Source organism: Diuraphis noxia, unplaced genomic scaffold, assembly GCF_037042655.1.
Source record: "Diuraphis noxia isolate RWA-SAM2 unplaced genomic scaffold, SU_Dnox_SAM2 contig0006, whole genome shotgun sequence".
In the NCBI taxonomy this organism is placed as follows: Eukaryota; Metazoa; Arthropoda; class Insecta; order Hemiptera; family Aphididae; genus Diuraphis; species Diuraphis noxia.
The window spans coordinates 2,150,207-2,174,070 of record NW_028301716.1 but is presented as its reverse complement, the minus strand read 5'-3'; the positions used below and the strand labels follow the sequence as shown (position 1 = coordinate 2,174,070).

At 32.7% G+C, this 23,864-nt stretch overlaps 2 protein-coding genes and 1 long non-coding RNA gene across 3 annotated transcripts; 1 reads left to right on the top strand and 2 right to left on the bottom strand.

Annotated features, from left to right (window-relative positions):
• Window positions 1-5,769: 5,769 nt before the first annotated feature.
• On the bottom strand, window positions 5,770-6,545 carry LOC149054510 (uncharacterized). Its single transcript, XM_089229971.1, has one exon. The coding sequence runs from the start codon at window positions 6,515-6,517 to the stop codon at window positions 5,894-5,896; it is 624 nt and encodes a 207-aa protein (XP_089086097.1). The 5' UTR covers window positions 6,518-6,545; the 3' UTR covers window positions 5,770-5,893.
• Window positions 6,546-9,221: 2,676 nt separating this feature from the next.
• Window positions 9,222-9,820, bottom strand: LOC149054509 (uncharacterized). The gene is made up of 3 exons (XR_016192260.1): window positions 9,651-9,820; window positions 9,436-9,583; window positions 9,222-9,369 (listed from the first exon to the last, which is right to left on the bottom strand). It is a non-coding gene; the product is annotated as an uncharacterized LOC149054509 (long non-coding RNA).
• Window positions 9,821-22,127: 12,307 nt separating this feature from the next.
• On the top strand, window positions 22,128-22,805 carry LOC149054508 (uncharacterized). The gene has a single exon (XM_089230053.1). It carries the CDS (start codon window positions 22,128-22,130, stop codon window positions 22,803-22,805), a length of 678 nt encoding a protein of 225 aa, XP_089086179.1.
• Window positions 22,806-23,864: the final 1,059 nt, after the last annotated feature.

The window sequence follows — 23,864 nt, the reverse complement described above, 5'->3', positions numbered from 1 at the left end:
TTATAAATATAAAGAATGTTGTAAATAAAAAATTAAAATAAATTATATTAGAAATTTTAAAATTTATAATTATTGGTAAAATAATTGAAATTTCAATATCAAAAATTAAAAAAATAATTGCAATTAAGTAAAAATTTAAAGAAAATGGAATTCGTGATTTATTAAATGGATCAAATCCACATTCGAATGGTGCTGATTTATTATGATTAAATTTTATTTTTATGTTAATTAAAATTATAATTATAAATAAAATTATTAAAATAAATAGTATTACTAATATTGAAATTAAATTTAATATAATTATTTTATTTAAAATTAAACTTTTTGATTGGAAATCAAATATACTATTTTTATATTAATAAAATTAATTATTTCATCAGTAAAAAGTTATATATAAAAATAATCAAATAATATCAATAAAGTGTCAGTATCATGTAGCTAATTCAAATCTAATATGATGAATATATGAAAAATGTAATTTTAATATTCGTATTAAGTTAATAATTAAAAATATTGTTCCGATAATTACATGTAATCCATGGAAACCTGTTGCTATATAAAATGATGATCCAAAAATTGAATCTGAAAATGTAAATGTTGCTTGTTTATATTCTAATATTTGAAGTATTAAAAAATAAATACTTAAAATAATTGTTAAATTTATAAAAATTATTGTTTTTTTTTTTGAATTATTTAATAAATATAAATGAGTTAATGTAATTGTAAATCTTGATGTTAATAAAATAATTGTATTTAATAATGGAATTAATAATGGATTAAAAAAATTAATATTTTTTGGAGGTCAATTTAATCCTAATTCAATTGATGGTGCTAATGAGTTATGTAAAAAATTTCAGAAAAATGAAATAAATAAAAATATTTCAGAAATAATAAATAAAATTATTCTAAATTTAATTAAATTTATAATATAAAAATTATGATTACCTTGAAATGTTCTTTCTCGAATAATATCTCGTCATCATAAAATTGAAATACTAATAATTATGAATAAGTTTATTAATAATATTAAATTAAATTTAAAATTTATTATTATTAAATTAGAAATTATTAAGTTAAAAGTATTTATTGATATTAAGATTGGTCATGGACTTAAATTTAAAATGAAATAAGGTTGATTAATTTTTATCATTATTCTCTAGAGTATAAAGATGAAAGAATTGAAAATACATATCTTTGAATTATAGCTACACATAATTCAAAAATTATTATGAATATTTGAATTAAAATAATAATTAATAATATTGAATTAAAATTTAGTAATGTTATAAGTAAATGACCTGCAATTAAATTTGCAGTAAGACGAATTGATAAAGATAAAGGTCGAATAATAATTCTTATTGTTTCAATAATTGTTATTAAAGGGGCTAAATAGATTGGTGTATTAAGTGGAATTAAATGAGCAATTATATTTTTTGTATTTTTACATACTGAAAAAATAATATGGAATAATCAAAATGGTAAAGCTAAAGTTATTGAAAAAATTATATGACTAGAAGATGAAAAAATATATGGAAATAATCTAAAAAAATTATTAAGTAGAATAAATATAAATAATGTAATAAATAAAAATGCAGGTGATTTAGTTTTTTTTATTTTGTATAATATTAATATTTCATTATTTAATATATTAAATATTTTAAATAAAATTCAATTTATTCGATTTGGTATAATTCAAATAAAGTTTGGTATTATAATAATAATTATTAAAGTTCTAATTCAGTTTAATTCTAAATTAATAATTATTGTTGATGGATCAAAAATATTAAATAAATTTATTATAATTTTTAATTATTTTTTTTTTTTAATATTTTAATTTTAATATTTTTAATAAAATTATAATAAAGTAAGTTTATAGTTAAATAATATATTAAGAAAAAAAAAATAAATAGAATTAATCAATTAATTGGTGCTATTTGAGGAATTAAGTGATATTAATAAATAATTTTAATTTGACAAATTAATGTTATACTTTAACTAATCTCTTTCATTAGAAGTAATTGCTAATTTACTATATTTTGATTTAAGAGATCATTACTTTGCTTTTCAGTCATCTAATGATTTAAAAATTTTTAATTCAATAAATAAATTTATTAAGATTAATTGATTCAATTTGAATTGGTATAAAACTATGATTAATTCCACAAATTTCTGAACATTGCCCAAAATATAATCCAGGTCGGTTTATGAATAAATTAATTTGATTTATTCGTCCTGGGATTGCATCTATTTTAATTGCTAATCTTGGGATAGTTCAAGAGTGAATAACATCATCTGATGAAATTAATAATCGGATATTAAATTTATATGGAATAATAGTTTTATTATCTACTTCAATTAATCGAAAATTTTCTTTATTTAAATTATTAATTATATATGATTCAAATTCAATATTTGAAAAATCTGAATATTCATATGATCAAAATCATTGATGTCCAAAAATTTTAATTGTTAAAATAGGACATTTAATTTCATCTATTAAATATAATAGGTGTAAAGATGGTATAGCAATAAAAATTAAGATGATGGGGGGAGTTGTTGTTCAAATAAATTCAATTATTTGATTTTCAGAAATTTTAATATCAATAAATTTATTATTTATAATAAAAATTATTATATAAGTAATTGTAGATATAATTATGATAATAATAAAAATTGTATGATCATGAAAAAAAATTAATTGTTCTATTAATGGAGAATTTCTATTTTGAAATCTTAGTTTTATTCAATTTATAATTTCTAAAAAAAGATTATTCTTTATAAATGAATTTTAAGTTCATTGCATATAATTTCTGCCATATTAGAAATTAATAATTAATGGTAATTCTGAATATGAATGTTCTAATGGTGGTAAATTATGAATTCATTCAATAGAATTACTTAAATTTAATTTAAAAATTGTTGTTTTTTTTAAAAAAATTCTATTTCAAATAGAATAAATTAGAATAATAATTCTGAATGTTGAGATTATTGATCCAATTGATGAAATTATATTTCATAATAGAAAGTTATTAGGATAATCTGTATATCGTCGTGGTATACCATTTAATCCTAAAAAGTGTTGAGGAAAAAAAGTTAAATTGACTCCAATAAATATTAAAATAAATTGAATTTTTAAAATAAAATTATTTATATAAAATCCTGTAAAAATTGGAAATCAGTGAATTAAACTGGCAATAATTGCAAATACAATTCCTATAGATAATACGTAATGAAAATGTGCTACTACATAATAAGTGTCATGTAAAATAATATCAATAGATGAATTAGCAAGAATAACTCCTGTTAAACCACCAATTGTAAATAAGAAAATAAATCCTAATGATCAGATTGTTGAAGGTGAAAAATTAATTTTTGATCCATAAATAGTAGCTAATCATCTAAAAATTTTAATTCCTGTAGGAATAGCAATAATTATTGTTGCTGAAGTAAAATATGCTCGTGTGTCAACATCTATACCAATTGTAAATATATGATGTGCTCATACAATAAATCCTAATAATCCAATTGTTAATATAGCATAAATTATTCTAATATTTCCAAATGTTTCATTTTTATTTCTTTCTTGACTAATAATATGAGAAATTAATCCAAATCCAGGTAGAATTAAAATATAAACTTCAGGATGTCCAAAAAATCAGAATAAATGTTGATATAAAATAGGATCTCCTCCTCCTGCTGGATCAAAAAATGAAGTATTTAAGTTTCGATCAGTTAATAATATTGTAATAGCTCCAGCTAAAACTGGTAAAGATAAGATTAATAGAATAGCTGTAATTAGAATTGATCATGGAAAAAGAGGAATTTGATTTAATTTTAAATTATTAGGTATTATATTTAAAATTGTACAAATAAAATTAATTGCTCCTAAAATTGATGAAATTCCTGCTAAGTGTAAAGAAAAAATAGTTAAATCAACTGAAATATTATTATGAGCAATATTATTTGATAATGGTGGATAAATAGTTCATCCTGTTCCTGTTCCATTATTAATTATGAATCTACAAATTATTATTATTAATGAAGGAGGTAATAATCAGAATCTAATATTATTTAATCGTGGAAAAGATATATCTGGGCATCCTATTATTAAAGGGATTAATCAGTTTCCGAATCCACCAATAACGATTGGTATAGTTATGAAAAAAATTATAATAAAAGCGTGAATTGTAACAATTACATTATATAGTTGATTATTATTAATAATTGAATTAATTTGTCTTAATTCTAATCGAATTAAAATTCTAAGAGATGATCCAATTATACCTGATCAAATTCCAAATAAAAAATATAAAGTTCCAATATCTTTATGATTAGTTGAAAAAATTCATTTTATAGATAAAATGGCTGATAATAGGTTATAAATTGTAAATTTATATATAGATTAAAAAATCTTTTTATCATTTAATCTTATATTCAAATATGATATTAAATTGCAAATTTAAAGGTATTAATTATTTAATTAAGGTTTAAAATATAATATTTTTAATTTTGAAGATTAATAGTTTATTTAATTAACTTAAAACCTTAATAAATAAATAAGTAACTAAAAAATAATCTAAAAAAATTAATTAATATAAAAAAATTATATTTGTTTTTTTTAAATTGTAAATATCATTTATTTATTAAGTTAAAATTAAATAAAAGAAAATAGGTTATTTTTAAATAAAATATTAAATTTAAAATAGTTAAAATAATCAATATTATTATTGTAAAATATAAGTTATTGTATATTAAATTTTTAATTAATATTCATTTTATTAAAAATCCTAATATAGGAGGTAAACCTATAATTGAGAAAATTAATATTAATATATTTAATTTAAAAAAAAAATTTAAATTAAAAAATTTTATTTGATTAATATAATTAATATTGTAATTATTTAATATTTTAATAATTAAAAAATTTAAAATTGAATAAATTAAAAAATAATTTATTCATAATTTTTCATTTATTAAAATTGCAAATAATATTCATGTAGTATTATTAATTGATGATATAGCTAAAATTTTTCGTATTGAATAAATTTGGAAAACCCAATGCTTTATGTTAAGAAGATATTATGTTGTATATTTTGTTAATTTATTTAAGTTTATTATTTGTTAATTATACATAATACATATGTGTTTATTTAATATAATTTATATTTCTATATCAGATTGACGAGTAAATTACAAAATAAATATTTTTTAAAAACAGTATGGTGTATCTTAATTTCTATAGTAAATGATTATACTAAACAGATAACATATATTCATTTTAAAACAAAGTAAATCAACAATTTCTATGTATTTAGAAAAATAATTTATAAATATGCAGATAAAAATGTATTATTTATGTACTTGGATTCAAGATTTAGAGCCAAGACTAAAGTAGTTAAAGGTCTATTCACACATTCCTTTTTTTTTTTTTTTTTAAGTTATTTAATATGTTTACAAAGCTCCTGTCATTTAAGGTTTTCATTTCATTAAAAATAAATAATTACAAATCAATCTGTGTATACTAAAAAAAAAAAAAATAGAATAGGTAAGTCATTTTGATTACATGTTTTGTGCATTGAGGAAGTTGTAGGTGTAGGAACGGTTTGGAACTTAAATAAATAAATACTACAACGTATTATTTAGACACACACGTTTATTATCCGAATACAATATATATATATATTACGATTGTCACTGCGTACGACGTTGACGGCGGTCCGGCTAAAGCTGTCGCCGCCGTCACCGCCGCTGGCCGGGCCGGCGGCCGTGCCGCAGGCGGCGGCCAGACCGGTTGTCGGTCGCGATCTCGCGGACGTCGATAGAGACGCCGCGGTCGTTGCGATAACGACCGCGACATACTCCCCCCCGAGTCCACGAGACGCGACCGAGCAACCTAGTCCACGTGGAGGATTACCGGGTCCCCGGGCGTCACCTCCATGGCCTGGATCCACCGCTCCACCGTGGCTAGCTGCTGCTCCTGGGTGCCTGCTGGTGGAGTTAGCTGCTGCTCTGCTGGCTGCTGCACCACGGGCTGCTGGGCTTGCGGCTGCACCACGGGCTGCTGGGCTTGCGGCTGCACCACGGGCCGCTCGTCGGTCGGGTCGGCTTGCGGCTGCCCCGCTGGCCGCCGGAACCGGCCACGTCCATCCCGGACGTCGTGGCGCTGGTACGTCGGTGCTGTTCGACGAGGTGGCACTCGCCCGGGTGGTCCTGCCCTGGGCCTGGCGGCTTCGGGCTGTGGGGTGTTCGCTCGGGTGGACCGGCGTCCCTCGGCGAAACCCCGCTCGAACAAGGCCCATGCAGTCGGGCTTGCTCGTATCCGGCCGAACGACGCGGTGGCCGCGCGTTCTGCCGACCAACCGCCCACCGTGTCCTCCGGTCCATCCCCGGAGAGCCTCCTGGCTTCCCGCAACAACTGCGCGGCCATTGCCCGGAGCTTCTCCACGTGAGTGGCAATCATGCCACGGGATGGCCGGTTGTTGCGGTTTGGTGGCGGGTTATTGGCGCGTTCTGCCATCTGAAACAAGGTATGATTAGTTAGTGTTCTCTGACGGTCCTACAGCTCGCTTCATCGCTGAGACATGTAACTTAGTAGGGTGTTTACCCTCCGTCAAGAACACTCCAGTTCCTAGTGGTTTACCCAACTTAACCGGACCTAACCATTTCGGGGCGAACCCCGCGTGAAAACGCTTCTCCGCACTTGACTGCGGATGCGCTTTGTAGTATACCCAATCCCCTACCGACAGATTGTTTCTTCCCGGGGATTCTGGGGGTATATGGGTCCTGGGGCCCTTGGGGCCGGAAACCACCGGGTCCCCCCCTCTACCACAGGAATATCATCTGGTTCCACCGGAGAATCTTCGATTTCTACCGGAGGTTTCCGCGCTGCTCCGGACAACTCCGGACCATTTTTGCCCGCGTCCCGGGATCCTTCGGCCAGCTCGAGCTGCCAATCTCCGGGGGCCTTGATCTCCCGACCAAACATCATTTTGGCCGGTGACTGTCCGGTGTTTCGGTTTTCCCTGTTTCTTACGGAGAACAACACGTGTGGCAGGTAGACATCCCACAGATGATGAGGCTTATCAACAAGTAAGGTTCGAAACCCTTTCTTCAACTCTTGATTTTGCCTTTCTACCGGGTTGGCACGCGGGTGGTATATTGGAGTCGTCCATCCTTCCACTCCCCACCTCCTTAGTGCGTCTCCCATTGCCTTGGACACGAACTGCGGGCCATTATCTGACAATAATGCCCTCGGGTATCCGAACCGTGGGAACAACTCCCGTTCGAATGTATCCACAATCGATTTGGTCGTCGCCTTTCCTAAGGGGTACGCCTCTACCCAGCGACTGTAACAATCAGTTACTACCAAAATCGTTGTCTTACCCCTCTGCGTTCGTGGGTATGGACCCATAAGATCGATGCTCAGCACCTCCCAAGGTTGCCGTGGGACTCGGGTGCATATCCGATCTTCTGGTTTGCGATTCAGTGGTTTTACACGTGCACAAACGTCGCACGCCCGCACGTAATTTCGCACTGCTTCACGCATACCGGCCCAAAAGAAACGACTCTTTATGCTTCGGTACGTTTCTTTCCACCCTGGGTGATTCGCTGTATCGTGGTCGTGAAACCTTTGTAGCAGAATCTGGGCCTTGTCCACCGGAACAACCACCCCCTCTTCTCCATGCGCGATGGATCGTGGGTGGCGGTGCAACACCTTGTCCCGGATGATGTACAACTTCCGAAGACGACCGAACCTTGCACCGTCTCCGGAGAGTTTACCAACTATCTCCCGTATGTTCGGGTCATTTTGTTGCCACTCTCGGACAACTTGCCATGTGACGTTTTCGTCATCCCTCTTCGGCTGGATCGCTCCACACTGGGTTGCACACACACCGGATCCTCCGGACACGCCGGACAGATCACCGAAGACTCCGGAAGTTTCTTCGGACACTCCGGGCCGAATCACAGGGGGATCGTGGATATTGTTCTCCAACGATTCTTCGTCCACTGTATTCGGTCCCACCGGACAACGGGATAGCGCGTCGGCTGCTTCATTTTCTACTCCAGGCACGTGCCGGATTTCAAAATCGAAAGCCCCGAGTTGTAGCGCCCATCGCGTTAGTTTGCTGTTGGTACAGCGGGCTTGCTGTAACCATCGGAGTGCCGCGTTATCCGTGAATAACATAAACTTACCAGACTCAAGATATGGCCTAAACCTGTCAACCGCCCAAACTATGGCTAGACATTCACGTTCGACTGCCGAGTATCTTCCCTGTGCTGGATTGAGTTTTTTGCTGGCGTAGGAAATGATTTTCCTATCACCACTCTCCCCCCGCTGAAAGAGCACGGCAACAACTCCGACTTCGCTTGCGTCGGTCTGTAGATTGAATGGCTTACCCGGAAGAGGAGGGCAGAGCCGTGGTGCGGACACCAAAGACTCCTTCAACTTCCGGAATGCCTCACACATTCCTTTTTTTTTTTTTTTTTTAAGTTATTTAATATGTTTACAAAGCTCCTGTCATTTAAGGTTTTCATTTCATTAAAAATAAATAATTACAAATCAATCTGTGTATACTAAAAAAAAAAAAAATAGAATAGGTAAGTCATTTTGATTACATGTTTTGTGCATTGAGGAAGTGAGTCAATCTGATGCGAGGCTATAGGCCCAGGGCCTGTTGTTCATAGTGCCTACCCGACTTTCCATTTATAAATATTAAATATTCAGGGATATTTTTTTTATATAGTGTATAATTTGCATTTCATATTAAAAATAACTTGTGTAGTTGTGTGTGAATAGACAAATAATGGACATTAATTCATTACTAAATTATCTAAGGAAATAAACACATTAGTTATCAATAATTTTACTAGAGTATGAACAAATTTCCGTAGTGCAAGTTATTGCAGGATTTGGGTAAGTTCATAACTAATAAAAAATATTAACACTTAACATGTCCACTACCCTAGATAAATTAATAAAAATTAAATGAACATTAAACATACTTTATATGTATTATCTACTCTAGATTGCAACATATTTTTAGGGCTATGGATGATTTAAAAAATTATTCAATTTTACACTTATTTTTGAAATTATGTTAATTTTTAATTAATATTTTATGATATAAAAATCTTTTAATATTACGTAAAACTGGCACTACCGTATTCAAAAAAAATTTTCAATTTACCAATTTAGGTTAATAAAAACTCCATAGCCCTAATTATAGAAAATAGTAAATCAATAACTTAACTTAACTTAATTATTTAAACATAAAATTAACAATTAATGTGACAATCAACAAATGTTACAAATATAGAAGTAGTTGCGGTCTTGATGCTGCGCTGTTTTCTTTTTTCATCTGAATGAAACTGAAAAAAAAACATTAAGTTATTTATAGAAATGATTTATTGTATAAAAAAATTGTTTATCCATACTTATTAAGTTATCAGTTGAGATGTACTATGCTGTGACTAACCACAATAACAAATTGTATTTGTTCATCCAATCTTGTTATAAATATTTGAATTAAAAGTTAGTACTACAAATTGCAATTGAAATTTGAAAGAAAACAAAATTAATTTTCTAAAATATAAGCAAAAATTATGATAAATATCAAATTATTTATTTTATAAAAAAAATTCATACTTACATAATAATTTGTTTAGATTGTTTAAAGATTAAAATATAATATGTAAAGAAATATGGATATTTTATTCTTTTATTCCATATTAATTTATAGTCATCGGATACCAGTAGCAAGCAATGTAAATTTGCATTAATTGCTGGTCAAATTAAGCTTTCTAGTCATATAGTTCATTGTATTTTTTGATTAATCATATAAACTCTACTAATTGCCACTGAAATAAAATTAAAATATTTGAACCATGGTTATTATTTGTCAATAATATGTATAAATCATTTAATAAAAAAATAAATAAAATTCTAATATATTAAATTTGGATTGAACTTACCAATAAATTATACAAATAAGGTGTCGGCAAAGTACGAAATCTGATTCCCAAATACCTTATAATATTACTGATTGGAAAGAGGTATATTTTTAATTAAATTCAAATTTGTTAACCAAAATACAACATTAAAACACGATCAAAAAATATAACAGGTATGCATCACGAATTAAGATACGTATTATTATTCGTGGTATGGTATGCATTGGAATAATTGGCTTAACCTTTAAATTTATATTTTAAATAATACACATAACGACATAACATAGTATTTACTTAAAACGTTTTCTTTGGTTAAACAGTCAAAGAATAGTAATTAATTTATAATTAATATTCCATACTTGATAATGGAAAACTAACATTAACGAATAACGATTAACCACATGTTTTCAGAAACGGTTTACCGACATTTATTATCGTCTATCTACTAATACGTGATAAGATCGTATACCAGGAATCAGTAACCAGTGATATATTTTGTAACCATGATGGTAAAGTGTAAAATGTTAAAATGTTATTTTTATACTTTATAGCTGATACAGCTGCGCTTCTGCTGGCTAGTCGTTCACCGACACTTGGCGTTCGGGTGGGAGTGATGATAAGACACCTTTTTTTTTTTTTTTTTTATTGGTATTGTTTATCTATCTTGTTATTATCGATAATGACCGTTATGGGTATTGTTAAATTGAGATAAAATTTCATTTTGACTTCTGGTTTTTACTGTTGGGTTTGTAAAATTGCCCAGTAGCAGCAAATTGAACGAATATTTAAGCATTAATAAGTCGCAAACTAATTACTCAAATAAAATTCTGTAAACGTTAAAATTATTTTTTTCAGTATGTTTATAGATTTTCGTTATTAAAAATAGGTATTACCATTTGAAAATCTAAAGTTGATAGTGTTTTATCTAATAAGGGAGGTAGTTAAAATTATGAAAATTGTAACACAGTGTAAAATAGTAAAACCTAGAAAGTTTTAAAAAAAAATTATTTTAAAATTCCTAATACTTACCGAGATATTAACTGGTTCATGATAAAAAAATCACCCTGTATAATATATCAACGTTTGTGTAGCTAGACTGATTATTTTTTTTTAACATCCGGTATTGCAGTGTTATCTAATATTTAGGGTGACAATAATACTTATTGTATACATTTATAGGATGTTATCATTTGTTGAATACCAATTATATTATTTAAATAGAGTGTTTTATACTATTACACATACTTGAGTAGTGTGGCTCAATGGGTAAGGCGTTAGGCTTTGAATGCATTCATAGTAGGTTCGATACTGGCTGGGGGAATTTAGTCGTGATAATTACAATGCTACAACATGTGGCTTGTTCAACTATATGCTAAGTATAGTTGGATTGAAGACGCAGTGGGTTGTAATATCATTACTAATGTTCTCCTCACTGGTCCCTGGAGTCTACAAATAACGACTTCACATTGTGTTGTGTTACAATGATGGTGGAAGTAGTCTCTGATGTACAGACGTTTAAAAAAAAAAAATAATAATAATAATAATAAAAAAAAAATGTTAGGTTCGGATGTCTGTACAGCAGGGACTACTTTTGTAAATTTTTTGCATTTTTTTTTTTCAATTGAAAATATTTGTTATTATTATTATTATTATTAAATATTTTAAAGTCTGATAATTCATTTAATAATTGATATTATCAAGTCGGAACAGCACAGATATTATTTATATACTTATCTACACTACATACTAAAAGTTTACCCCTCACTTCATATTTTTGATTTAAGTATAACTCCGGTAATATTTATGTTAGAAAGTTCATTTTTGCTTTAAACATTTTTAATTTTAATTCTCTTTAAGTCCCCCTCATAGTCTGATAGTCTAAAATTATTTCCAAAGATTTTTGGAAAAATCAAAAAAAAATTTTTTGCAATATAAAATGAGCGATGAATTATTACAAACTATACATTGTCTTAAATGTAAAAAAAGAACAAAAAATTTAAATCCTATTAAAATGCAAACAGTTAATGGTCGATGGAGAATTTCAACAAAATGTTTGGATTGTAAAACAAATAAAAGTAAATTTACAACATCATCTGAAATTGAACAACCCGTCACCAATATTTCAAATAATACAGACAAATTTTTATTAGCTAAAGAACTTCATAAACCAGTCAGATTAAGATTTCCTAAAAGAAGGATTATCACTAAAGGTATTGATGATCTATGGGCTGCTGATTTAGTTATAATGAGAAATTATTCAAATGAAAATAAAGGTTATTGTTATATAATTACTGTTATAGATACTCTTTCAAAATTTGTATGGGCATTACCACTCAAAAATAAAGATGGTATTAGTGTTTCAAAAACATTTGAAAAAATAATAAAACAAGCTAAATCACAAAAACATCAACCACCAAAATTACTACATGTTGATAAAGGCTTGGAGTTTGTAAATAAACATTTTAAACAAACTTTGGAAAAATATAATATTCATATGTATCATACTCTGTATATTATTATTATTATACGTAATTATTCATCTTATACTTATACAGTTATACGTAATTATTCAACGTAGTTATGTTGTTTTTTCATTACCTACTAATTTGATCAAACAATCAAAAATTGAATTATCAAATAATTATTAATAATATATATTAATAAATAATAATAATTATTAAATAATTCAAAATAATTCAACTAATAGAACAACGTGAACATGAACGTGAACGTGAACGTGAACGTAAAAATCAACAACGACAACGTAAAAACACTAAACGTCGACGTGAACATAATTAATTATATAAAAAGTTGCCCTTCAGATCTGCAGGGCAACTTTTCATATGAAAATCAACAACGACAACGTGAACATAATTAATTGATTTACATAGTTATGTTGTTATGCTTAAATGTATGTTTTAATGTTTCGATGTTTAAAAATTTTTATTTTTATTATAATAAATAATAGAAATGGAAAATTTTAAAGCATCTTTAAATAAATGCGGCAACACTCAATATGATTTTGTAAAATTAGATACATTAGAACAAGGAAAAAAATATGAGGTGACTTCTTTCGAATATTTTGATACAGAGCATGGTAAAACAATAACTGTTGTATTAGATAATAAAATTAGAGTATTTTTACCAAATAGATATTTAGATAATGATGAAATGACAGATGAAAATATATCGTTATATAAAAATTCGAAAACAAAATTTAATCTTATTTATAAAGGAATGAAAAAATTAAACAAAGGAAAATCAATGCATTTGATTGATTTTGAATAAATTAGAAAAAAAAAAATATAAACTTTTATAAATGGTATTTATAAAAGTAAAAAAAAATGGTTATATTCATTTACCACAACCAGAATTCAATGATAATAATAAATTCAAAATAGGTCTCGAATCAATGTATTTAAAAAGTTTAAATTTGATTAATATTGAATCAGATTGTAAAATAGAAATTGAACATAGAGAAATATATATAAAAATGGTATATATAGCATTTCATATTTAAATAAATTAATTGAACCGGTATTCTTATCTTATAATAATAAAAAAATTCAAATTGAATCTCCTTGTTATTATAAATTAGATGAAAAATTTAAAAAAAATTTAGGATTTGAAAATACAGAATTTGATTTTTCATTAGTTGGTAATACTTTAATGCATTGTCCTACTTCTGAAGAAAAATATATAAATATAGATCAAGAATGTATAATTAGATTAGGTAGAAATGGTGAAATACCGAAGATTGAAATTCCAATAGGAATATACACAATAAATGAAATTGAAAATTTAATGAATTGTTATGATTTTCCTAAAATAAGTCTTGAATTAATTGATGATTTTTTAAATATTACAGCCTCAATCGGTCTAAGTTTTGATGAATATTTATCAAATTGTTTAGGTTTTGATTATATGGGATATTTAATCCCTATAAATAGGGTATGGCCTGATTCATGGAAACTAGGTCCTGATATTGAATATACAATAACAGGATCAAACAAACCAATTTTTTATACACAATGTTTTTTAAAAAATATAAACGGTGTTATATTTAGCCAAACAAAAAAATCTGATAAAATATATAAAACTAAAATTGAAGGTAACTATTCAATTGATCAATTGAATAGTATATTACCTTCAAATATCAAATTACTAAATGATAATAATTTTATTAAATTAACTTCAAAAAATACTTGTTTGATAGACGAACATTTAAAATTAAGTTTAGGGATTGATAATAATTTTTTATATAAACATGTAGGAGATTCTGAAAAATTAGATAATAATATAAATAAACAATTATTAGAAGTACATTGCAACATAATTGAAAAGTCTGTTTCATCTATTGATGAAAAAGTTATCGAAGAGGAACTTTTGTTTGTTTTTTATTATGATTCAAATAATCCTTTTATAAGATGTAATCCAATAATGTACAGACAAGTAAATGTAAGAACAATTCAAAAGATAAAAATATATATTCTTGATCAAAATGATGATATTGTGATCAGCCAGTTTATAAAAAATTTAAAAAAATATTTGATGGAATATCTTTTATAAACATTCATTTTTCTGATGGTGATATAATATCTGTTGATGATTGTGAACCTAATAGTGTAGTGGTTATTGATGATTTTCTTTTAGAAGATCAAAAGTTGATAATGGAATATTTTATAAGATCGAGATCAAAGAATATTAGTGTTATTTATTTAACACAAAGCTATACTTCAGTAGATATAAAAACAATAAGAAATAATTTAACTGTTATAATTGTTTTTAATCAGTCAAATTATTATATTGAAAAAATATGGTCCGATTTTATTAGAAAAAATTATACCATTAGACAAATTTAAAGACATTTTTAGAACTTATTGTAAAACATATGATAAAAAAAATAAAATAAAAACATATGGTTCATAACAATAGACATAATAAAAAATTTTATCTATGACAATAAAGGTAATGATATTTTAAGTATTGATGAACGATGAAAATTATTTGTTATATAATAAATGGATATCAAACAAATTCAAAATGAATTAAAAAATAAAAATAAAAAAAAATATAACATTTGAAGACCAAAACAATTCCAAGGTCGGAAATAACTTAGAAAACGAAACAGAAAAAATGAAACAATTAATTCATCTTAGACAAAATTTACAAAAAACTTTTAAAAAATCAGATTTAGAACAATCCGAAAAAAATTTAAATTTTATAAAAAAAGATGAAGATGAAGATGAAGGTGACAACAATAACGCGTCCCCTATTCTCGGACACATTGAATATACACCAAAAAATATCCAAAAAATAATTAATCTTAAAAAAATTTACAAAATAACTATAGAAAAACAGTTTTAAACGATAAATATACATCAGAAGAAAAAGTAAAACATTATGAACCAATATTAAAAGCCTTATCATTATAAACCTCGTAATCCAGAATTATTATGATTAACAGAAGATCAAGATAATATGAAAACACCTAAAAGTTCTCCACTAATAACAACAAATAAATCTCCTATGCCTAAAAATATAATAATATTAGGTGAAAATGCGCAAAAATATTTACCAACTTTACCAAATGAAGCTAAAGGTGTTAATCTATTTGGAATATATTATATAAGTAAAACTGATGAATTCATGATCGGAAAATACCCTATAATATTTGACTTTGATGATATAATTTTAAATGGAAAAAAACATATACTAAGCCCAGGTATGTGGAGATTATTAACTCATACAGATGTTACAAAATCAGAATTTTATACAAAAGAAGATTTTGAAAATTATGAAAAAATATTAATTGAAACAGATTCAATATACCAAAATAATGATATTAACACAGGAAAACCTAAATCAAGTGGAAGTGCTAAATATAATGAAATGATTAAACCTATTTGGGAAAAAATTAAACTAACATCAACAAAAACTAAAGAAAGTAAACCAAAAACATCAAAAAAAGATAAATCACCAACACTGAAAGAATCACAAAGTTTACCCAAAGGAGAAGGTTTAATAAAATATACAAATAATCCTATTGAATTTATTTATATCGATAATATAATAAAAATAATTGACAGACTATATTTTATATTAGCAGAAGAAATAGCGGGAAATTATGGTTTTCATAATGAAAAACTTGGTATTGTTCATTTGTTTAAACGAAACATGGAAACACTGATTGATACTCCCAAAAAAGGTGTTGAATATATACTACAATCTTTGTTAAATTTACCAAAAGAAACAACAAATAAGTTAGAATATAATATTAAACAATTAATTGACAGACTATATGTTATATCATCTGCAAAAAGATCGGGAAAAAACACTTATCATGATGAAAAACTTGAAATTCTTAATTTTTGTATTAAAAAAATAGAAAAGATAATTGATATTCCCGTTAAAGGTGTAGAATACTTAATGTCGTATATTTCACATTTACCAAAGGATATTATAAAAGGTTCAGGGTTTTTTAATGATTTTTTAAATTGTTCAAAATTACCTCCGATACATTGGCCTGGATATAATTATCTAGGACCATTTACAAATTTAGATGAAAATATTCCCCCGATTAACAAGTTAGACGAATATGCAAGAGAACATGATTATTTTTATAAAGATCATAAAGATACTAAAACAAGACATATCGCTGATAAAAATTTACAACAAAAAGCAATGGAAAGATTTTATGCTTCTGATAGTTCTTTGAATGAAAAAATTGCTGCTTTGACAACTGCAAATGTAATGAAAACAAAAAGATATTTAGGAATGAATTTAATATTTGAATAAAATTTAATATTTTGTATAATAAAATGCATTTTAAATTAACTGAAAACCATAAAAAAAAGTTGGCTGAAGCTCATAAAAAAAATTCTAATGCAACAATTCATATTGCTAGTGATAAAATATATAAAGGAGAAAATAAATATTATTTAGATCAAAATCAAATAGATAAATTAAAAAATGCCAAGAAAAAAAATTCTGGAGTAAGGTTGGAGATTACACCGAAGCAAATTAAAGGTGGATTTTTACCATTAATTTTACCTTTTCTAGAAGCTGCAGCAGTAGCTACTCCAGCTTTAATTGCATTGTATGATAGTTATAAAGATACTAAACATAACAAAAAAATAGAAGAGGAAATAATTCGACACAATAAAGAAATGGAAAAAAATAAAGGTTCTGGATTGAAGACAAATAAAAAAAAAAAATCGAAAAAATGATTAATTTCGATATATCAACATTTAGAAAAAACATTAAAAATTATCCAGGTTGTTATACAATTTTTTGGAGTAAAATAAAAAACATAAATATCGAACCGTTAAGTAATTTTGATATAATAAAATTTGGAAATAATATAAAAAATTTTAGAGGTTGTTTCATGATAAATGAATTACCTGAAAAACCTTGGTTAAATGAATGTGGGATATTTAATTTAAATAATTCTACTCAAAATGGTTCTCATTGGGTTGCATGGAAAAAAATAAAAAATTATAAAATATATTTTGATTCATTTTCGAGTACTCCTCCTCCTGAAATTTTAAATTATTTAGGTGATGATAATCTGTGGTATAACAATGACAAGTTTCAAAACTATGATGATCCACCTATATGTGGACATTTATGTTTAGAATTTATTGACAATTATAAAAAATTTATTTAAATATAATATATTAAGATATTTTTAATAGAAATATTTCTATTGAAAAATGATGATTATTTAGTTATATTCTAAGCAATTTGTGATCGGAATCTGTACCTCCCATGCCAAGACAACAAATTTTAATATTTCCTAAATCTTGAAAAACACAAATATCATGAAGATATTTGAATAAAAAAGTACCTGTTGTAATTATCATATCATTGGCTATCTTACAAATTTCGAGCCAAGTTGGTGATTCTAGTATTTTAGAAGCATAAGGCTTTCCATTTCCAGAAATATTGTGTCCATTATCGACGATTATAATATTTCCTTTAATAGGGATTGCATTTAGATTATATTTCATGATTTTAATATTTTTATTATTAGTAATATAGTATTCATATTTACAAAACTTAACTAATATTTTATTATTTAATATTGATTTTTCTATTTCATTTTCTTGTAATTTATTAAAATCTTTGATAGTTGTATCCATTGTTTTATTATACATTTCAATTCCTTTAACTAAGGTATTCAATTTCTTTTTAATAATTATTATATTTCAATTTTAATTATTAATATCATAAGTTTTGTAAAAAAAAAAAATATTTTAATAATTATTGCAATTCAATTTTTAATTATTAATTTCATATTTTTTGTGAAAAATATTTTTGGGGAAATATTGCATTTAAATTTTCAATTATTAATATCATAAGTTCTATGAAAAATATTTTAATAATTATTGCATTTCAATTGTCTGATCTTTTTGCACATTGTTTTCTTTGTGATCTTTTACTGATATAATCAATTTACTGATCTTTTTATGTTTAATTACAGTTTACTGATCTTTTTATGTTTAATCACAGTTTACTGATCTTTTTATGTTTAATTACAGTTTACTGATCTTTTTATGATTTATTACAGTTTACTGATCTTTTTTTTATGATTTATTTCATTTTGTGTTCTATTTCTGATTTAATTAATTTTTCTGATCTTTTTATGTTTAATTATAGTTTACTGATCTTTTTATGAAAAAAGTTATTTTACTGATTTTTTTATGATTTATTTCATTTTGTGTTCTATTTCTGATAAAGCGAGCGTTTCTGATAAAGTTTACATTTTCTGATGATTTTCTGATGAAAATCAATCTTGTGATCTTTTACTGATATTTTTAGGAAAAGTGTGCTCAAGTGCCCCACTTACTACTCACGTTCCTCCCACCGCGCGCAAGGCGCGATAACTTTTTCGCCGTTACTGGCTCGAAGCCACCATCGCTCGCCGTAACGAGTCTCTCCGTTTTTTGCCACCGAAACGCAAACACGTCCGCGTTCTACCTAAATTGCACATCGCCTTTACCCTCACGACTTGTGAAGCTACCCGATCATAACGCGCGTGTCGCAATTTAGATTATATAAAACTAGTGTACGTATCGTGTCGATCAATAAAACTATTTATTCGAAATATTTAAAACTTGTCGTTGTTCATATACTTTTTAATTAAAACCTTCTGATTTCCGTTCTAAAAAATAGTGGTCGTTAGGTGTGACAGTCCGATCACGCCCCACGAGCACCACATTGGTGACCTCGAATCAAACGACGCACGTGTCGAAACCCGCCGCCGAGTACACACGCCTTGTGTCCCATCGTTTTTTGGCTCTCGCCCGCGTTTCGACGTCGTGTCACGTGTTTCGTCCTCACGAGTCTCACGCGCCATTCCGCACATTGGTGACCTCGAGTTCCGAACGCAAGTTTTTTTTCCGTTTCCGCTCGCCGTCGAACGTAGTGTAAGTCTGCGCGTTCGCAAGTCCGTCGCCAATATTTCGTTTCGACCACGTGCGTCGTTGTCCCGTTTAGTGTCCCGGCCTGATCTATACCCGCGTTTATCCACGCAATCACACGGTATGTTGTCGGACGCACCGGTTGTTACCGCGCCGCTCACCGTCATCGCTTCGACGCCCGGCATCACGTCGCTTACCACCACGATGACATCGCCCGTTGTTTCGACCGCGAGTTCGGAGGTCTCGGCGGTCGCGCATGTCAGGTTACCAGGGTTCTGGCGCAGCTCCGCGACCCAGTGGTTCACGCACGCGGACGCCATGTTCGCGAACAAGCGAATACGCTCAGATTTGTCGCGCGTGAATCACGTGCTTGAGGCGCTCGATGAAGAGGGCGTGCGAGCTATCATGGATCTTTTGGGGCCCGAGGCATCGTACGACGCGATTCGTCAACGCCTCGTCACAACATACAGCATCCCGCAGGCCACGCGTTTCCAAAGTATGATCCAGCCAGGCGGCATGGGTGACCGCACCCCGTCGAGACTGCTGCGCGACATGAGAGACGTCTACCCCGACGGGATGTCAGATCAAGCTTTGGTGGCGTTCTGGATGAGCAAGCTCCCACCACCCGTCCGCACCGTCGTCGCCGGTCTCACAGGCTCCACCGAATTCCTAGCCGAACGCGCTGATCGCGTGTAGGAAGCGTGCCAGTTCGCGGAGATGGCTGTCGTCGATCAGAACCCTCCCAGTTACGACTCGCGTGAGCCAAATCCAGTCACGCGCAGAAACGCTGCGACGGTTTCAAGCGCTCAAGACACGCGTTTCCTCGCCCTCGAGGAAGCTATTCACGCGCTTACCGCTCAAGTCGCGTCCCTTGCGACGTCGCAAGCCGCTGCGCTAACGCGCACGACAAACGATCGTGACACACATCAGCAACGCGACCGTTCCCGCTCGCATTCTCATCATCGAGCTACCAGTGCGACATCAGGTTGGTGTTACTACCATGCCAGGTATGGCGCAGACGCGCGGAAATGTCGCGATCCGTGCGCGTACTCTTCGCCTGTGATGCGGAAAAATCCGTGAGGCGGCGGTGTTGCATCAACACCTAGCGGCGCAACAGCAACACCGACTCTTCGTCAATGACACCCGCACCGGACGCCGATTTTTAATTGACTCTGGTGCGGAAATTTCGGTGTTGCCGCGACCCCACAATCTTACGAAAAGCATCAATCAAACAACGAGCGCCGATATAAGACTCGTCGCCGCAAACGGCTCACAAATCAAAACATACGGGCCAAAGCAACTACATCTCGATCTTGGGTTCAAAAGACTGTTTTCGTGGACTTTCGAAATGGCCGACGTTTCGCGACCGATTATCGGAGCCGATTTCCTACACTACTACGGGTTGCTCATTGATATACGCCGAAACCGCCTCGTCGACCTCGCGGTAAACAGTTCAGTGAAAATTACGCCCGCTACCGTATCGTCCTCGGCCGCGATATGCGCCATCGCCAGACCGTCGAAATGGACCGCCATACTTCTAGACTACCCCGAAGTCACGTGTGAATCGCCTGTGCCGACAGATTTTTTACACGGAGTGGTACACGAACTGCATACCACGGGACCAGCTCTTTTCGCCCGACCACGCCGACTTCCGCCCGATCGACTACGGATCGCACGTCAAGAATTCGATTTCATGCTGCAAAAAGGCATTTGCAGGCCGTCATCGAGTTCATGGGCCAGTCCACTTCTTTTGGTGCCCAAAAAAGATGGTACGTTCCGACCGTGCGGCGACTACCGTCGTCTTAACGCTGTAACAGTCGCCGATCGATACCCATTGCCGCACCTACACGATTTCACGGCAAATCTCGCCGGTAAGACTGTTTTCACAAAACTCGATCTGGTACGTGCCTATCATCAAGTGCCTATCGCCCCGAACGACGTACACAAAACCGCGGTCACGACGCCGTTCGGTTTGTTCGAGTTTCCCGTCATGTGTTTCGGACTGCGCAACGCCGCGCAAACGTTTCAACGATTTATCAACGATGTACTACGCGGACTGGATTTCGTGTTTGCGTACATCGACGACGTGTTAATCGCTTCACACGACGAAGCCGAACACATCAAACACGTTCGTACCGTTCTCGAGCGTTTTCAAAGGTACGGCGTCGCAATCAGTCCGGTGAAGTGCGTTTTCGCGGCTGATTCAATGCTATTTCTCGGGCACGTTATCGACAAAGACGCGTGCCGACCGAACGCCGAACGCGTTGCCGCTATACACGAATGGGCGCTGCCCAACACCAAGAAGGAGCTCCAGCGATTTTTGGGTTCAATAAATTTTTATCATCGATTTATTCCGAACGCCGCCGAGATGCAAGCGCCCCTTTACAGCCTTGCGTCGCAAATCAAAAATCGCGATGGACCGCTACAATGGACCGACGACACTCGGACCACCTTCAATGCGTGTCGCCAGGCTCTCGCCGACACCGCCAAGCTCGCTCATCTTGATCAGAACGCCCCCCTTCGCCTCAACACCGACGCATCTAACGTGGCAGTGGGCGCCGTTCTCGAGCAACGCGTCAACAATCAGTGGCAACCTCTCGGTTTCTTTTCTAAAAAGCTCTCGCCGGCCGAACAGAGGTACAGTACGTACGACCGAGAGCTTCTCGCTGCCTTTTTGGGCACACGGCATTTTATTCACATGATCGAGGGGCGCAGAACAACGTTGCGTACGGATCACAAGCGCTGACGTACATGTTCACGCTCAAATCAGAAAAAACAATCGATCGACAGGTGCGTCAAATTTCGTTTCTATCGCAACACATACACGACGTCGTGCACATTCAAGGCACTGATAACGTCGTACCAGACGCGTTATCACAAATCGAAATCGCCGAAACAGCTGTACTGCCGACGATGCAACAGTGGGCTGCCGACCAGGCCGCCGACCCGCAGCTACAGCAGTTTATCACAGGTACCAATACGAGTTCCCTCCGCCTTCAACCGCGCGTATCACCCGACGGTGTTATCTACGCGGATTACTCGACCGGCAACGCTCGTTTGTTTGTACCGTCCGTACTTCGACGTCGAGTGTTTAACGCGCTGCATGGATTAGCGCACGGCGGAAACCGCGCCACACTACGTCTCATCAAGTCTCGTTATTGCTGGCCGGACATGCACAAAGACATCACGCGATGGACACGGTGCTGCGAACCATGCCAACGCGCAAAGGTAAACAAACACGTCGTTTCTACGATCACACCTTTCGCGCCGCCCGAACGACGATTTGGTCACATTCATGTCGATCTTGTCGGACCGTTGCCGCCGTCAACAACTGTAAGTACCTGCTTACCGTCATCGATCGATTCACTCGCTGGCCGGAAGCCTGGCCACTCGAGAACATGTCAGCTCACGCTGTCGCACAGACGCTAACCACTAACTGGATCGCTCGATTCGGCGTTCCCGACATCATCACGACCGATCAGGGAAAACAGTTCGAGTCCGAGTTGTTACGCTCACTTTTTTCGACATTCGGCATTCAGCACGCGAGAACGTCGCCTTATCATCCTCAGTCAAACGGTATGGTCGAACGTTTTCATCGAACGCTCAAGTCCGCGCTCACCGCCCACGAATCGGCGCAGTGGTCAACGAAGTTGCCAATCGTTCTGCTCGCTCTACGCAACACCGTAAAGGCTGGTTTCGAATACGCTCCAGCCGAGTTGGTCTACGGCACGACACTTCGACTTCCCGGCGAGATGTTTCATGCCGCGCCCGCGGAACCTACTCCGCCCGGACTGGTAGCAGCTCTCCGCGACTACATGGCTCAGGTACGTTTCACTCCCGGTACCAACCACAACACACGACGAGCTACGTTCGTACCAGACGACTTGAGCCAAGTTAGTCATGTTTTTCTTCGAATCGACTCCGTCCAGCCGCCGCTCCAGCCACGATACGAGGGACCTTTCGCAGTTTTGGAACGCCGCGAAAAAACGTTCAAGGTACAACGCCACCGATCAACGACGTGGGTTTCCATCGACCGGCTCAAACCAGCGTTTGTTGCGCGTGAAGACCCAGTCGCCGACCACTCATACGCCGCGCAATCGATCGAATTTCCCCAAAAAAAACGAGTCCGTTTTTTTTCTCGCCGAGGGGGAGTAATGTGGTGATTACGACGTGTTATCACCACTTACGCTAGCGCGTCCGTTTATTATTGTCGTTACCATTTTGTCCCTAACATTGAATTATTTGTACTTGTATTTTTTGTCTATGTTCCTTGTATTATTCACTGCGTGAATTATTTTAACTTATTTTATTAGTATATTTATGCTCTTTGTAACGTCGTCCACGACGATTTTTCATACGCGTTCCTCCCACCGCGCGCAAGGCGCGATAACTTTTTCGCCGTTACGGGCTCGAAGCCACCATCGCTCGCCGTAACGAGTCTCTCCGTTTTTTGCCACCGAAACGCAAACACGTCCGCGTTCTACCTAA

Coding starts and splice junctions, on each gene's coding strand:
- LOC149054508 (XM_089230053.1), top strand. CDS start 22,128: ATGTTCACGCTCAAATCAGAAAAAACAATCGATCGACAGGTGCGTCAA.
- LOC149054510 (XM_089229971.1), bottom strand. CDS start 6,517: ATGGCAGAACGCGCCAATAACCCGCCACCAAACCGCAACAACCGGCCA.